Source organism: Charadrius vociferus, unplaced genomic scaffold (assembly GCF_000708025.1).
Source record: "Charadrius vociferus isolate BGI_N301 unplaced genomic scaffold, ASM70802v2 scaffold610, whole genome shotgun sequence".
Lineage (NCBI taxonomy): Eukaryota > Metazoa > Chordata > Aves > Charadriiformes > Charadriidae > Charadrius > Charadrius vociferus.
The window spans coordinates 782466-799097 of record NW_009646437.1 but is presented as its reverse complement, the minus strand read 5'-3'; the positions used below and the strand labels follow the sequence as shown (position 1 = coordinate 799097).

The 16632-nt window shown below is 47.6% G+C and overlaps 1 protein-coding gene across 1 annotated transcript in view; it reads right to left on the bottom strand.

The window, feature by feature from the left end:
• Window positions 1-353: 353 nt before the first annotated feature.
• GALNT14 (polypeptide N-acetylgalactosaminyltransferase 14) overlaps window positions 354-16632 on the bottom strand; it is a 61514-nt gene continuing 45235 nt past the window's right edge. The window contains exons 12-17 of the mRNA XM_009881958.1: window positions 13386-13512; window positions 10668-10760; window positions 9290-9373; window positions 7969-8113; window positions 1090-1209; window positions 354-512 (exon numbers count right to left, since the gene is read on the bottom strand). Of these exons, the coding sequence (XP_009880260.1) occupies window positions 354-512; window positions 1090-1209; window positions 7969-8113; window positions 9290-9373; window positions 10668-10760; window positions 13386-13512 (728 nt within the window). The remainder of the gene's footprint in view (window positions 513-1089; window positions 1210-7968; window positions 8114-9289; window positions 9374-10667; window positions 10761-13385; window positions 13513-16632) is intronic.

The following is a 16632-nucleotide window of genomic DNA, read 5'->3' as shown; positions in this document are numbered from 1 at the left end:
TCTTCTAACTCTGTTTCCAGAAAGATTAATAAATACCGTGCACGCCAAACTTCTGTAGGGCCCATCACAGGAGCCCTGGTATCCCTCTGAAACATTTCAAGTTTGGTTTTTTGCCATCTCTTCTCTTTGTATGTATGACCGCTAACAGGCCAATACCAGCTGCATGCCTTGCAGACAACATCCATTGTTCAACCTGGAGTGCCATGTCCTGATTTTTCTTTGAATTATTCTTCTCCTGTCCCGTAATACACAAGGACCCCCAATGGTTTTGCATTTGAGCTCCATGTGGTGCATCTTGGCCGTGTGTAGCCACGTCTCAGTGCCCATCCCTGCTGTGTAAGTCCTCCAGCAGGTCAAGACATCACCATGTCCCAGCGCTGACTCATGGCTGTGCTCTCACAAGGGTTGATGACAAGCTCTTTGGTGCTCTCATTCGTGTCCCCAATTGTCTCAGTGTCCAAACAAAAGCGTGAAGCTATATGTTCAATGTGTGACCCAACTTTACTCCATCGCTGAGAAGAGAAACACAGGACAGGAGAAATGGGTGAACAAGCTTCCTCCTCATTATGCTTTTATTATATTGTTCCAGCATCAAGAGTACAGTTGTCACTAAGCCTTTGTGGCCTGATGCTGGGAAGTACAAGGTCCCCCAGCCCACACCCAGCAGAGCATACACTAAGTGTTTCTTTCATCAGAAGCGCACTCATTTAAGCTCTGTCTCTGCTTGGCTTCAGAAAGATAATATATTACTAAGCTTTTTCCCCAGGTCACTGGTTCAAATGCCAGCTCAATGATTAACTGCAGAGAAATTTTAGCATCTGCTGGCTGACTGGCAGCCCGTGTGAACTAAATTGCCAGTTTGGGTTTGACTTCTGCAGATAAGTATCCAGATCACCACCCGCACTAATAGACAACCTTATCAACACACTCATTTAAGAGGCAAAGGGCTGAACAGGCCAGAGTCTGTACTCCCAGATAGACTGTGCTTCCCAAATGAAGTCAGAGCACACAAGCGATTAAATGTTCAGTAATACTATTCTGAAAGAAAGGGAACTCCAGAGAAAATGGGGGATCAATGAAAGGGCTCACCTGCTTGTTGTCACCTTCTCTGCAAGGTGACAGCAGCACCTGGGAACCGGGGAAGAGGGTATACACGGACAAGCACAGCTGCTGCTGGCGGACTTGGTGGTTGTATGTGTACGTCCATTCCTGCAAAGAGAAAGAAAAAGAAAGAAGGCGAGAGATCAGGGTTGATTCTTAGTATTCTTCTACCTGGAAAGCCAACATTTTGGCTTGGATCCTGCCCCCTCTGAAACTAAGCACAAACCTCATTGTCTTCTAGAGGCACCAGGACAGATCACTAGGATGTTTCGAGCCTCCCCAAAACTGCACGTGTTGCTGGGGGACTGCATGTACCAAAGAAAACGTCTATGAAAGCTGCTGAAAGAAAACGCTTCACAAGGTAAAGGATTTCATTCACAGAACTGGGCTGTGGTGGGGGAACAGGGAAATGGCAAAAGAGGCAGAAATGTGCAACCACACAATGTGCAATCTTCTTTTTCCAAGGAAGAGCAGAAGAAATGCTTTGCTGCTAGCAGTGGGAGAGAGGAGGTGATATATAGGAAATGTTTGTAATTCCTGGGATTCTGTTCCTGAATATCACAAAAATCATGGGTAAAGCTCCCCTTTCTATCGAAAGAGTGGCACCAAATTCCAAATGTTTGCTGCACTGGTTTGCTATGACCACAGCTATTCCTGCCACCCTGGGCTGTCTTGGAGGTTTTTTTCTCATGCTGTTTTTCACGTTCACCTGCTCTTTATCAGCTCCTCAGCCCAAGAAAAAAATCTTTGGGGGAACAGAGACTCTTTGTCCTATGTAAACCATAGAACAGAGGCTTTCTGGGATTATCATCTTTTCCACCCTCAGATGTTTTTCTTGGGAGAAAAATAGAAGAGGCTGATAGTCGACCAGGATTTCTAAATGTGCTGGAGAAAGCATCATGTATGTACAGATACACTGCTTAGCCCAGGAGCATTTCACAAAAGTTTATTCCAATGTTTATTCCAGTTGAATATTTTCTGTCTTTCCCCTTTGCTCATTTTACTTAGACCACCTCCTGAAGATCTGAGACTGTCCAGGTAAGGACACCTCCTCGCTATGTGTGTGTGGACATGAGCAGGCAAGAGCTGCTTTGGCTTATGCAAAACCACAAACCATGCTTTTACATAACCCTGGAGAGTGACTCCTGGAACAAGTTTTTAGGTTATAATTTTGTGTGGGCATTAACTTTAAAACTAGAAAGAGCAGGGCTGGAAGGGGTTTCCAAGGGCCTCTAGCCAGGGTGCAAAGCAGGATCAATTTAGGAAAAATTTTTTCACCGAAAGGGTTGTCAGAGATTGGAACAGGCTGCCCAGGGAAGTGGCTGAGTCGCCGTCCCTCGAGGTATTTAAAATACGTGTAGATGTAGCGCTGAGGGATGTGGTTTAGTGGTAACTTGGCAGTGGCAGGTTAACCGTTGGACTTTATGATCTTAAAGGTCTCTTCAAACCAAAACAATTCTATGATCAACTCCTGCTGTGTAAACAGCTCTGAGACAGAAGTCAGGTGAGCAGTGGTGGGAGCAAATGGAAAGCAGGTTGCTGAGCTGTGGCAGGGCAGGTGAGCAGGACTAGAGGATAAAGAGCAGGCTGGTTTCACTAGCAGAGGGCAATAACCGTGCTGGAGACAGCAAAGCCAGTGAGAAAGTTTCCACAACAGGCTCCAAGAGCCAAGGCAAATGCCTTGACAGGGTATAGGCTATAAGAACTGGGAAAGCTGCTGTGAAAGAAAAGGTGCAGAGAGAAAGCAAAACAGTTGAGAGCTAAAATACGGAGGTGTTGGAGGTCCAGGAGGAGGGAAGTGAAGCAGGGGTGTTGGCAATGGAGAGGAAGGCAGCGCTCAAATGTGTGGCAGTTTAGGCTGGGTCTGGAAAAAATGAAGGGTAAAAGGTGCTCCCAGGAGACTGCAACCCTTTGTGAGTGCTGGAGGGGGAAGTGAAGAATGGCTGCCTTGATCTCAGAGCTCGGAAACCTGCAGCTCCCCCTGACTTTGAACGGTGGAGCCTTTGGGTTGCATTAGCATGAGTTATTAGACCAGGGAAACGCTTCCACCCCTTTGGTATTTGTCACCATCAGCAGCTTTAACTCCTCTCCCTGACTTCAAAACAGACAGCTACAGGCATTTAATTCCTGGGAATATAAATCCAATTTCATTCAGGTTCTTAGGCACCTGGAAGGAAAAACATGCTTTTGCACAGCAGACCCAGATCCACACGGACTTCACACTGTGATCCTCACACCACGCGTTTCTTAGCCTACTACTCCCCACCAGCTAATGGAAATCCAACCTGGCTTTCTGAACAGCCTGCCCACAGGCTTGTCAGCGAGAGCTGCCCAGGATTTCGGCACATAACAAGCATTCATTTTCAAAGCCGCAGTCTGCACCCAAGGGGCCTTCTGGCAACCACTTCTCCTTTGTCAGACGGAGCAGTGTTTACCTGATCCTACAGTGAACACGTTCCACACATCCCAACCACGCACGCTGTCAGCTGCTGTGTAAACCACCAGCCTGGGAAATCAGGTGCCAAATTAGTCCTGCATCTGTGAAGAACCAAGCCCTACGGGGCAGCTCCAACACCTGTTCTTGGTGCCTGTGCTCCTACAAGCTGCTTTGAAAACCTGCATTACATTTTTAACCAATTGTTTGTCATTTTAGCTCAGGACGGGGCTGGAGCTGCACCTATGAGGCTCCTCAGCAGCAGTAAGTTAATACTGTAACTCGTGTGTATGTTGAATCCCCCAACTAACTCAGGCCACGGGACTTGTGGTTTTTTTTCAGCTTTGACCCCTTAACCTCCTTGCTTCACTGAGGTACCTCATGGAGGACTGCTCCTCTCAGAGGTTCTTCACAATTTTTTTCCAAGCCAGGCTCTGTTCAAGCCTTCCCAATATTCACATCCTCTCAAAGCAGGACCATCCTCTCACTCAGCAAAGCACCATGGGATAAACAGGGTGGTGGTAACCACCTCTCCTAAGCTGGTGTTCATCATAAGAAGTGAGGCCTTCAGAGCTAGATATACGCATCAGTTCGATAGCTGACATTGGATCCTGCCCTCTTGCCCCCAGGCTGTCCTGCTGCTGTCCTTATCTAAACTGGCAGATTTTCACACAAGTCTTCTATTTTGGCAGAATGGCTTATTATAGAAGCCAGTCCTATTGAAAATGTTTTATCCAGTTCTAATCATGTCTTGACTCTTTTTAGCCCTAGATGAAAGCCAGAGAAAATGATGCAGAAAATGAAGAAATTCGGGGGTGGGGGGGGGGTGGGGTGGTATCACTTGAACACCATAGAATCCTTGAAAAGCTTTGAGTTAAAATACAGGCAAACAGCCATGCAAATTTTTATCCTCCCCCATCTCTTCCCTTATTTGTATCAATTGGGATGAAAATTCTTGCTTTTTTTCCTGTAAGAAACTACTTTATCTTCTAAAGCCTGGCACGCTGAGCACTCACGTGGTCAGCACAGCAGTAACAACAACAGGGCTTGTCACACCTGGGCTTGTGGTGAACGGAGCAGCCCAGGGTACTCCTAAGAGGAGGGAGCTACCATGGCTTCAGGGCTGCAGACTGGCCTGAAGAGATGCCAAGAAGCTTGAGAGCTGACCCTTGGCACCAAGTGAAAACAGACACACGAGGTAAAACTGAGATCAAGACCTCCTGTCTTCTCAAAGACAAAGCAGGTCCTGATGAAGTGGTCATGCAGCAAGGAGGAAGAGGGTGGACTGGGAGAGTAGAGCTACCAGCTGCTCACCACAACCAGTAATCCCCCTCCTCCAAAGCCTTGGATAACACTAACCCCCATGTGAGGCTTGTGACTATTTTTCAAGCCTTTAGCATCATTTGAGCAGGCACCTGTCACTGTAACTCAGCATCACTGTGAACTGAGGAAATTATTTTAAAACATGACCTTCCGCTTGGCGTAGCCTGGGTGACAGAAGAAAGGAGCCCCTTAGCCTAGCAAGGAGCAGCCCGATGGGAGCCCAGTGCTACGTGACAGAGCTGCACGTGCTCTGTTGCCAAGCAAGAGGTCAGCCGTACCCTAAAGCTGGGGTAGCAGCTAGAGAAAAATGATTCTGAAGAAGCCAGGAATAACCTCAGCCCTCAATTATTATCTTCTTTAAAATCACAGGGAAGGATTTCCCAAGGCACGTGACTGCACAGATCACATAAAGATAACAAAGTGCTTCACTCATCAGAAGGCCCTGGGATGCAACTAGATCTTACACACATCTCAGGAGAGGGAAAGCAAAGTACAAAAGGTGCCCACAGCAGCCCAAGTACAGAGGTGACACTGCTGCCAACCAGCCTCTCTGCTCTGCCGGCTCAGCTCGGCTCCCACAGCTCCAACTGGCCTACAGCTGGGACAGGACGTGCCCATGGAGAAGAGGAACAAAGATGTTTGAGGGGAGGAAGGTCAGAAGTGAATTTTTATGGTAGAGGTGTCTCAGGAGGGACACTGTCAGGTTAGTTTGGATAGATGTTAAATGTCTCCAAAGAAAGTGCAGATCTAGTCAGCCCAGAGTTCCTTGAGCCAACTGTGGTAAGCTTCAATGCCATATCAGGCAGATTATCACATTGAATTTCCTTCTTATTAGAGTCAAGGACATACCACCCAAATGCAATGGCAGCCACTCAGCTCCAAGGCTTAGAGATTGGGGTGCAGGCCCAGGAAATGGATGCTGCAACCTTCCCACTGTTTTCTCACTTGTCTAGGAGATGACTAACTTTACATTCGTCTTGCAGCTAATGCTTAAGTGTGTGTGAGTACCCAGGCCAAAGTGTCTTCTGCTTTTTTATCCAAAGTATGTCAGGTTTCCTGGAACTGCTAATGATTTAAATAAATCCCAGAGTCAGATGTCTATTCCAAAGATGTATGAACTAATATCAACTGACACTTAGTTTAAAAAAAACCCAACTACTTATGTCTTCATCAGACAGACCAGGATAAAATTATGATCAATTATTTTCCCTCAGATGCAGTTCTCTAGTGAAAAACTAAATCAATCAGTTAATTTCACAAATGAGACACAGCAAGACATAGATTACCAAGGCTCTGGTGGGCAGGAGCACAGGCAGAGTCTGCTGTGCCCTGGGGATGGGCAGCACTGCACAAAGATCTCTGCTAGTCACTAACTCAAGAGCAGGTCCCTCCAAGAGCCACCCCAGAGGACAGAGAAATATTCTCCATGGGTACAAGTAACAGAGGAACTATCCTAGAAAGACAGAGAAAGATCAAAGGAAAAGGTCTTTCTCTATTCCTGCCTGTGTATTGAGTGTAGCTATTCAGCAATCTGTAGGGCATTTTTCTGTTCCCCTGCAGAGTTAGTCCTGAATGCACACAAGAAATGGAATTGTCATCCAGTGGGAAGTGTTGACCTATTGCAAACTGCTGCAGAATCAGAATGGGAAAATGAAAAGTTTGTGGTATGAAAAATTCTAAAAACTTACTGCACAGAAACGTCAAAACAAAATGTGTTTGATGGGAATGAAACAATCCAACTTGTTGGCACGACACTTCTCATTTTAAAATATCACATCAAATTGATATTTCAGAAAGACCAATGCCATTTCATTTTGAAATGCTAGCTTGCAGCAGCATTTTCCATTCTGGTTTTCCCAGATATTTTTTTTTAAAACATCCAATTCATTGAAAGTCACAAATGTCACTAAAGCACTTTTTTTTCCCTTCAGCAGAGTTGACCCTGCAAAACATAATGACCTGCTCTCATCAGCTCGCTTCTCTTGCTGTTTGTGTAAAAAGTCCATGCAGCAGTGGAAGAAAGAAAAAGACTTCTAAAACCTGGAAACAAGTTAAACCGTAAGAACTGGAACTATGTGCTACTTGCAGTTATATTCACTATATTTTCTGAACTGACTAAAATTCAAGTAGTTATTGTTGATTTTACCAGACTGTGAAACAGATATTATTTTCCTGACTAAAGGCAGGCATGCAACTGCATGCAAAAGAGATGCACATAATGACCTGCTTCATTTGCACATACAAATTAGGGACATTTTCAGCCGCATCTCCAGGCTGGGCCTTTTATATGTGTAGCTGCCTGGTTTGAATGGGTAACCGTTAGGGTTAAGGATGTACAGTCAAGTGGAAGCAAGCACACCATTGCCTACTAAATTATTTCACGGCACCCCAAAGAAGTGAGTAACTGTTATCCTCCATGTTTTATAGATGGGAACGGTGAGAGAACTTACTGACATGCCCAAAATCACAAAGGGAGCCTGAAGCAAAGGCAGGTTTTGAAGCTGTGTCTTCAGAGTTTTGCTCCAGTGACTCTGCTGAAGGCACATGTGCCTGCTCTTGGCTCTAACATTTCCTAGAATATGCTTTTGAGAACAGTGATTCACACAGCTTTTTCTCATCTCAGTGAGACTGAAAAAAACGAGCTTGAAAAAAATGAGATCATCCTCATTAAATTCTCACTAGTTTAATGGGCGATCTAATATTGAGAGAATGCAGACTATGAAGTTATAAATACCATTGCGATTCAGTGCATTTTGAAAGAAATAAGGCTGAAAGATGTCGGAAATTATAGTTCTCTTTGTCTTTCTTTGATCTCTGCAGATGAATGGCGCGTGGCATTCCTGAGCAGCAGTAAGAACTCAGCACAGGCTAGCAGAGACACAAGTGGTCCACCCCGTACTGTGGTTCCTGCACCAGTCCCTGCTGCTGCCCAGGTCCTCCACCAAGGTAAGGAGGACTTACCAGGGTTTAACTACATGCTACCTTAGGAAAGAGGCTGGCAGAACAGGTAATCCTCCAACAGAGCTTTAGCAAACTTAGGAAATCATCTTGAAGCTGCCATAGAGTCTTCTCTACAGCTGGCATCACCGGGGATAGGCAACACATCTTACCTGTGCTGTTGCTGCTGTGCCTTTGCTGCTGATACAAGGATTTAAGCTCAGGACAGGCAACTCTTGGGCTTCAGACTTGTGCGACTCCAGGCAGCTCTGCCTTTGCCTGATCATCCCAGTCTGATAGAGTGATTCCTCGGGAATCCTGCAGGAACAGTGTGAAAACAACATCCCTGCTCCCCCAGGCACACAGAGTACCCAAAAGGAGGTGCAGTGGATGGAGTAAGGAGGGTGCAGTCACACCATTTCACTTTCAGAAAATGACAGTGGGAAGATCTAATACAATACTGAAGCACTGAGAGCAGTACATGGAAAGGGACGCTGCAGAAGCAGCACTCAGAGATGGATGGCCGGCCTTTATAAGAGGAAAAAATAAATAACACTGCACAGGGCAAACAGAGGAGCAAGGAACAGACTGTGAGCAGGCTGAAGGTCAGCCTTCACCTTACAGGAGTGGGGAACTTTATAACAGCGCCCTGGCATTCCATGTGAAAGCTGCTGTGCAATGCCATACATGGCAAAAAAGCAAGAAAACAGCTATAAATCATTTTCACACTGTGATTCTGCACTCAGCCACTGCACCAGCAGATCCCTGGAGGTATCTCCAAAATTTCTGCACCCTCTCTGAGCATGGCTCCTGACAGTGACTGAGGGACTGGATGCAATGATTTCTGGAGCAATTTTGGTGACTAAAAGGGATCTGAGCAAAAGCAGCAGTAGACGTGCATATTAAGCAAAGCATTAGGCTAAGAGTAAGGCAGAGCCACCTGAATACAGGTCATAAACTCCTAGAGTGGATGGTTTCACAACAGAGGAGTCCTGAGTATCACAGAACAGTGCGAAAGGACTGGAAATTAGGTGCCTTTTTTGTAAGCAATAGTCATTAAGTAGTGAAAAAACCCACCAGAGGCTATGGTGGATCTTCCACCTCGGGATACTTTTATAAGGAAAAGTGGCTATTTCCCTATACCACCTGTCCCACAGCATAGGCAGGAGGATACCTGAGGAAGCCCCAAGAGCTAAGAGAAATAGATGGCGCTTTGCCCCTCACCAGCCCTGCAGCAAAGAGCCACGGACTTTGTAAGACTGCGTAGTGAAAGCAGGATCACAAATGAACCATGTCACACCGTGAGCAAGCTGTGTTTAAAGCCAGCACAAAATTCACTATGCCCTTCTGTGAAGCCCAAGGGAGGGGGTGCCTGTGTCTCTGAGGCAGGAGGGAGGTATGGGGACTGCAAGGGCAGAGGAAAGCTCTGCGGGGCAGGAGGGATGGGGCATCACACTGGCCTGCCAGAGACAGGTGGAGATCACACATCCATACCGAAGTTCAGGATAAACATTTTCCAGGTACCACTTGAAGCTGTGGCATTTCAACCTCTTCCGCAGCTCCACTCTGCTCTGGACACTGTGGGAAGATAATGTCGTAGAGATACAATGGAAATCATGAAGGTGAAACTAAATGCACCAAAAAGGAGGCTGGAAGAAACCAAACATCTATGCACAGACAGCAAATACAAGAGCATCAGCAACTCTATTTTCTGCTATATTTTGCATTAGCTTGGTCGGTTGCTTTGATCTCTGTCTCTTTGGAGGTCTCACTTGGTAAAACGGCATGATGACATACTGCCATTTTAACAAGGAGTCTGGAGGTTGGTGGATGAAAGGTTCATGGAAAAGTACAGTCATTTAAAAATTATTAGTAAAAAAAATGTATGCTATCTACTATATGCAATAAGCATTAATTTAATATATTAATGTACCAGGAAATTAATATATGCTATAATAAATTACTCTTAGTTTACAGGACTACAAGAGCACCCAAACATGCCTTTAAGTCAGCAGAAGTTAATCACACGGTGAAATACTTTTCTTTCATTAACAGGGTCAAATTTCTGCTGAGGGATCATGCTGTATAGTGACATTTTCCAAACGCCAGCTCCCTTCCAGGCCAGCCTCTATGCGTGGAGGTATTATGAGCTGGCATTTACAGAGCAGTAGGAAGCCTCCAGTGCCTTCCCTTTGCATAGTCTACCTTCTCTACATCCTCCTATATTTAGTGGCACAGAGCTGTTACTTCAGTCCACGCTGATGGATGGGAAGATGGTATGAATTCAATGGAAATAGGTTAGTCACCAGGATTTCAATTTATTTATCTTAGAAATTGACGAGCAGCCAGAAAGAATTTGGGGTTGGATTTGGAACCCGCTGTGGTCCAAAGGAAACTTTCTAAGGAAGAAAGACCATATGAAAATGAGAAATTAACACAAATACGTACAGTCCTCCTGACAGGGAGGCGTTTCTGACTCTTCACAGAATGAATGGCAAATTCCCTGAATACAAAGCATTGCTCCTTTCCAGTAAAGCCTTAGTGAGCCCAAAATTCGGTGATTTTCCTGCCCCTCAGCTGCCAGCAAGACCTCTGGACTTGTACTTAATGCCAAGGGCAGGACATAGGCAGAGGGGACTTTCCCCCCACCTCAATTTGGTTCACTCACTGGGATAAACTAGCACAGCATACAAACTAGCTGTTTATATGTTTCATTGCTGTGCTCATAGCATCTGCCTACCATTAGCATTTAATTGAGCGTTACTACAGAAACAACGCAGGCGGGTTTCCACAGCAGGGCAACGTCACTGTTAACACCTACTGCAGCAGGCAGGGCGCAGGCAGGGCGCAGGCAGTGGAGAAAGACACTTACTTTCCATAAGGCCTCCCCTGGGCTGCGGGACGAGCCGCATAGTAGTACTGCTTGAATTCGTCCATCCACACCTCGGCTGTGCGCTTGGTGTTTCTGAAAGAGGCAATGAGAGACGGGTGAAACCAAGGAACCCTCCAAGGTGACATTTTCTAAAATGCATAGCCTAACCCATCCCATCCTCAGCTTGGTCTCCGACTTCACCCAAACCACCTTTGAGCCAGCCTACCTCTCACTACTAGAGAAGGTACTCCTCCTCCCCATTACTCCAGGGACCAAACACAACTGGTCAAAGCTTGGGTGAAGAATTCAACATTTCAAACTCAGCTGGATGCTTTGCATCCACCAGACTCAGAACTGAAGCATCTTTTAAACATCATCTCCCTGGCAGGCTGGGATGGAGCTCTGAAAAGTGGTGCAAAATTTACCAAAGACTGAAAGCAAATATTTCCTATCAGTCAATTCTGTATGGACTCCTCTGCTTTGCACCCCTGGATTTCATTGAGGCAAATCTCAGCACTCAAAACTTAAGAGAAACCACCCTGATCACAGTGCTGTAGCATAAATGTCAGTCTTCCACATCAGCCAGGTGTCAGCGGAAAGTTTATGAGCCTCAGGAAATCTTCTGTTGACTTCAGGTGGCTCTAACTCTCCTTGCAAATGGCTTTGTTGCTCCGTGCCTATCTGCCCACCCCTGCCTAGGTCAGGGGAGTCCTCCAAGCTCCTGCTCCAAGGCAGGCCAGTGTGGCCAAGTTATTAATATCTGCCACTGGACTGTGGGTGCCGCAGGGCAACCTCTGATCCAGCCAAGCCCTACATGGCCAGAACAGGAGATAGTCTGCTCATGAAGCCAGCACAACACTGGAGCCTGAGCTGTCTCTTGCACTGAAGGAGAGGCTGTGTGGAAAAAAAAAATCAGTATCTGGCAGAAAGGTGGAGATATTTTTTGTTAACATTGCTGTTTAAATAGAGGTACCGCATAGCATCAGGTTGCCAGAAGCTGCTTCTCCTCTCAGTCTATATACCACTACATTAAGTTTAAGGCTGATAGATACCATAAGGTCAATAAAATCCCAGCTCCTAATGCCTACAGATATGTTTCTCTAGAATGCTTTTCAGTCCCTTGCTGATTCATGGTGCTTTTTCCTCTTTCTCTCTCTAAGGCCACTGCAATAGTCTAAATGCTCTTGTTCAAGAGATGCCAAAGTCACAGTGTCTACATCTACATCTGTATCTAATCTTCCTCAACGTGCAGGATATTTTTTCTTAGGCTTCCTGATTTCATTCGGGTTTATAAGAAACATGGGGATAAACGCCAAGGCTCACACCTGGATGTTGATTCAGACCTCTTCAAAGTCCCGGTGCGCCTGTGCTTGGGTGCAGCCAGAAGAGCTGTACCCGTTCAAGCTCCCCTTGCTCCTCCTGCAGGTGATGCAACACAGACGCTGCCTTTTCATTCAGGTTTGCAGCGACTTGGACAGTGAAGATTCTGCCACATCCCAGCCTGGTCTGTAGGAGTCTTAGTTCACTAGTTAAAGCAAGAGACCTCCTCGTGACTCTTAAATATGTGCCCTCCTCCTTGAGATGCCAGCAACACCCTGTGTCCCTCACTGCCATCTTCTTGAAGGAAAGTGACATGGTCCCCTTCCTGCCCCACATACTGTGTGGCCAGAAATGGCATATTAGATAAAACTGAGAGATGTAATTTGCACTTCCCCAATTCATTGTCTCATGCAAAGTGTGGGAAAGCTGCGGAGAGCCCAGGTCAGAGGTAACACCGCTGCAGGCAGCTGGGTCTTCACAAATACTGTTCTCAGCTCTTTATAACCCCAGGAAAGCCACACTAAAAGGGATGCCTGGTGTGTAAACACACACAAACGCAGTTTAGCTGAGAAACAGCCCTGAATTAAGTATAACTGCTCCTGATGTTTTTCTCTGTCATTTACTTAATGGACAACCTTCAGCCTCACACTGTAAAAAAAGGAGGAAATCCTTCCTGACTTCACTAGCTGCTCCCATCATCCTTTCCGTGCCAATTCCCACTTCTGGACTGCCTGCTTCCTTGCCTGCTGTTTCCAAGATCCTAGCCCATTTCAGCCAGCCGTTTTAGTACCTGATTCAGTCTATGTTCCTGTGTGTGAGGACAGCTCCCCTTTAGCTGGGACGCCTTGGCAGTTCCTTCGGTGTCCGCCCCAACGAGGTACAGCCCATTGCTGCCCCTGCTTAAGAGGCAGCACCAGCCTGGAGGCAAAGCCGCCCGCTCCGGCACACTGCTCGGCTCCCCTCTCCGAGAGGCATCGGGAACCAAATTTTCTGGTTCAGCTGAGCCACGCTCAGCCCTCAGCTAAGGTCACGGGGTACTGACAGACATCACTGGCAGCCTGATTTCAGGTCATTATAAATGTGTTCTGATGACCTTAGGGTCTAAACCATTTGCTGTTACAGTAGCTAGCACTCAACGAGATGCTGGGGCTGTGCCTCCATTTCTGTGCTGATGAAAGGTACCATATAAGTGTCCTATTTCTGTCATATTCTCGACACTGTAGAAATCCTAAGGGAGAGTCGTACTGGCTTGATTTTCTTCGGTTCAGGAGATTCCTGCCCAGGGATATTTCAAAATTTTCCAAACGAACCTTCCTTCTCATCTTCTCTGCTCTCTCCTCCCTACAAGGCAGCACCTTATTCCACCTCGCAAAAGCTAAGTAAATACAAAACACCTACTTAATGTATGTATTGGCGTTTCCCTCTGGAAAGACATATGGATGTTTCTTCCGGAAGACGTGTCCAACACGGCTGCAGGGGATGATTTCCAGGCTCCCTCCACACATCCACACACGGAAAGAGATTTCTACAAGAAAAGCAACTTCAGCATTTTATCTTTCTGTCCTAGAGCAGGCTGGATCCGGGTGTTACCTCTCACTTCGTCCTGTCACATTAAACTGGGGTAAATCAATTACCGGAGGGGCTTTCCGAGGCACAACTCCCTTAAAAACTGCATTTCAAAGCTTCTTGCGATCTGTTTGAAGTCACTGCACTTGAAACCTGCCTGTAGCACAGCAGGTGCTATCACAATGGCAAGAGCGAGACAGTAAGTGGGTCCCTTTTCATGCACTCCCGCTTACATCGCAGAATCATCTTGCCAGTTTTGTGCTCCCGTAATTACTTCTGCACTGCCTATTTCAGAGTCACTTCCCTACAAAGGGCTGTCAAGTTGACCAGGAGAGGCCATGAATTCTGTTATTAATGACTACAATGGTCATTATCTTTATGAATCCACCATTGATTCTGCAAAGTGAACAGAGAGCTGTGCATCCATCACCTGTCCCAAAACAGATAGGAGCTTACCCTGCCCAGCACGTATGCTGGGCTGTGAGTGCTGATGTTGTAGACCAATAAGGCACACACCTTCACATAAGCAAAGGTCAGTGGTGGGAGGGACTATCCCAAAAATCTGGATAAGCTATCAGTACGGGAAATGTCTCCTGGTTGCCCCATGCGGCTCTCCGGCTGGTCCACAGGGCCCTTCTGGAGGAAAATAAGCCTGTGGCACAATTGACACCAGAAGTTACGGGGCTCTTGGCAGGGAGCTGGATGAAATCCTAGTTGGTGAGGTAGGACGGGTGAGCAGAATGGCTGATCTAATGGGCCCATCTGGTCCTAACGCCTGTGAAGCTATGAATCTGCAACTATATTGTCAGACAGTCATGCTTAGACAGAACCAGCATGGAAAAGAAATGAAATTAAAAACAAAAGGCTTATGCAGTTCTTCGCATCCTATTTTATCATCTGTTGACAGTCTAGAGCTATACATAGCACATATCTACTCCAAAACAATGAATCTCTTTTCACTCCACCCCAGCACACACACACATTTAACTACAGAAGTCAGTCAGGAGGCCACCCATCGTCTTTGCCAGCTCGTGCTCCCGGCTGTCCCCTCACATACGCCAGCACAAGGATGACTTGTCTCCAGATCAGATGCTGGCAAGACAAGTGCCTGTGTTGGGAAGGCCATTTGGGCAGTGCGGACAGTACTCCTCCACCTCCAGGAGCAGACACTGCTGGCCCACAAAGCTGCCATCCTTCCAGAAACAACTCACAGCCTCAGGGAGCAAAGGAGAACTGGAGCCCGGACCTCCAAAGCCACCTACTCTGAAGCACACATGGCTCAGCCACGAGGTGCACATTGCTGCAGAGACGGGAGCCAGATTCATGTCACTCCCGTCCCTGCTCCCAGCACGCCTGCCTGCTCCTGAGCTGATGGAAACAAGAGGCTGGCACAGCCGCAAAGCCCTCTTGCCTTGATGCCCGGGTCCAAAATTCAAGGCTTGAGCCCATCCTCAACAGCTGGCCCTGGCAGCAGGGGCCACCCCACCAAAGGCTGGGGTGGGAAAGCACAGCAGGGAGGAGAAGCATTTCTTTCCAGAAATCCCCTCCCCTCCACTGCTGTGTTTACAGGCGAGAGCTGCAACAGCAGCTGGAGCCTCACCACTTTCCCCAGCGCTGGGTATTAACAGGCCAATAAAACGTGCCCTTGTGCCATGTCCCGGTGCTATATTGGGAGCAACCTTAATCACAGCTGCAGGGAAATGAGATTACGGCAGGATGCGGCCGCCCTAAGCTGCTGCACTCAGTTCCCCTCACACATGGCTGTCGTCCTCCTTTGCCTGTGTGTCACAGCGCCGGCCACGCTGCCAGCACTGCTGAGTAAATCAGAAGGGTGCTTGATAAAGGGGTACAATCAGCTGAGCAGCTGCAAACCTCAGTGTGGCTGCTGCGTCGTGCCTTCCCCTCCTCTGGTCCTTCCGCCCTGCCTGGGAGAAGAGCAGCTCCCTGGAGCGCTACAAGGCAAAGACCCACACCATTCAGTCCTCACCTGCTCTTAATTTACAGCCTAATGAAGAGGTGGGCTGAGATGATCTCTACGCACTGAGAACTGGAATGAGAACACAGTGCTGGGGAGGCAGAAGATGGTGAGGAGCCCAAGATCTCTGCTTCAGACATGTTGCACCCTGCAGACCCTCCCTCCAGTCCCAGCAGAGGCAATTAAAGCACAGGTTTCAGAAGGTAGGGATGACCCACAGAGCCATCCGTGGCCGCTAAAAAACAAGGTGTCTCCAGGCAGGCAGCCAAGAGTTACATGCCTCGAGAGGAGGTAAACTGAGGCACCAGCGAAGGCATGGCGTGGGACCGGCTTAGAGGAGCCAGGGGAGCAGGAACCGACAGCATGCTTCACCTGACCCTCGAGGGATGTCTCCAGTGAGGGTGGCCCCACCGAGCAACCCCCAGGGAGATGCGAGCAGTACGCGTTGGAGTGCACTGGGAAAATACCTTTACCGCTTCTTGCTGGCCTGCAAGTCCTTTTCCCATTACTCATCAGTTCACCTACAGTGGCGTCCTCGCTGGTTTGCCTCAGTGTCCAGTCTGGCCCAAACCATGACAAGGGGATTTAAGTAAATTTAAGAAGTAAAACATGTACAATGTCCTCCTCCTAACCCAAACACACTTGTTTTTGTTTTGCCTGAAGTCTCCAGCCCCCTCTAGCTGCTCAGTCAATAACATTAAAGGCAGCGGCGATGCTCCCCAGGACCAGAGTCCTGCATCCCCTCTGGACTAAGCTACCAGAAAAAGTATAGTTCACTGCAAGTGCCCAAAATGAGCCACTGCTTGGTCAGCTCCTGCCCTTTATCACCTGCCCAGAACTGACCTGGGCCAGCAGGGTCACAGCTGCCCTTGCCTGTGTGTGAAGGAGAGGTGGGACACGCTGCCATCCACTGCTGCACCTGCAGGAGGTGCAGCTTTATGCTGGGCACGCTCAGGGCAATGGGCAAGATGGGATCTGCCCTGCTGCTAGGCAGACCTGCACTTTTTTGTTGCGGTGTTAACCCGCATGGCTCCCCTTTGTCGGTCATGCCCCGAGGCAGCATTACACCCTGCAGCACAGCCAACGCATGTGGGGTCGGGAGCA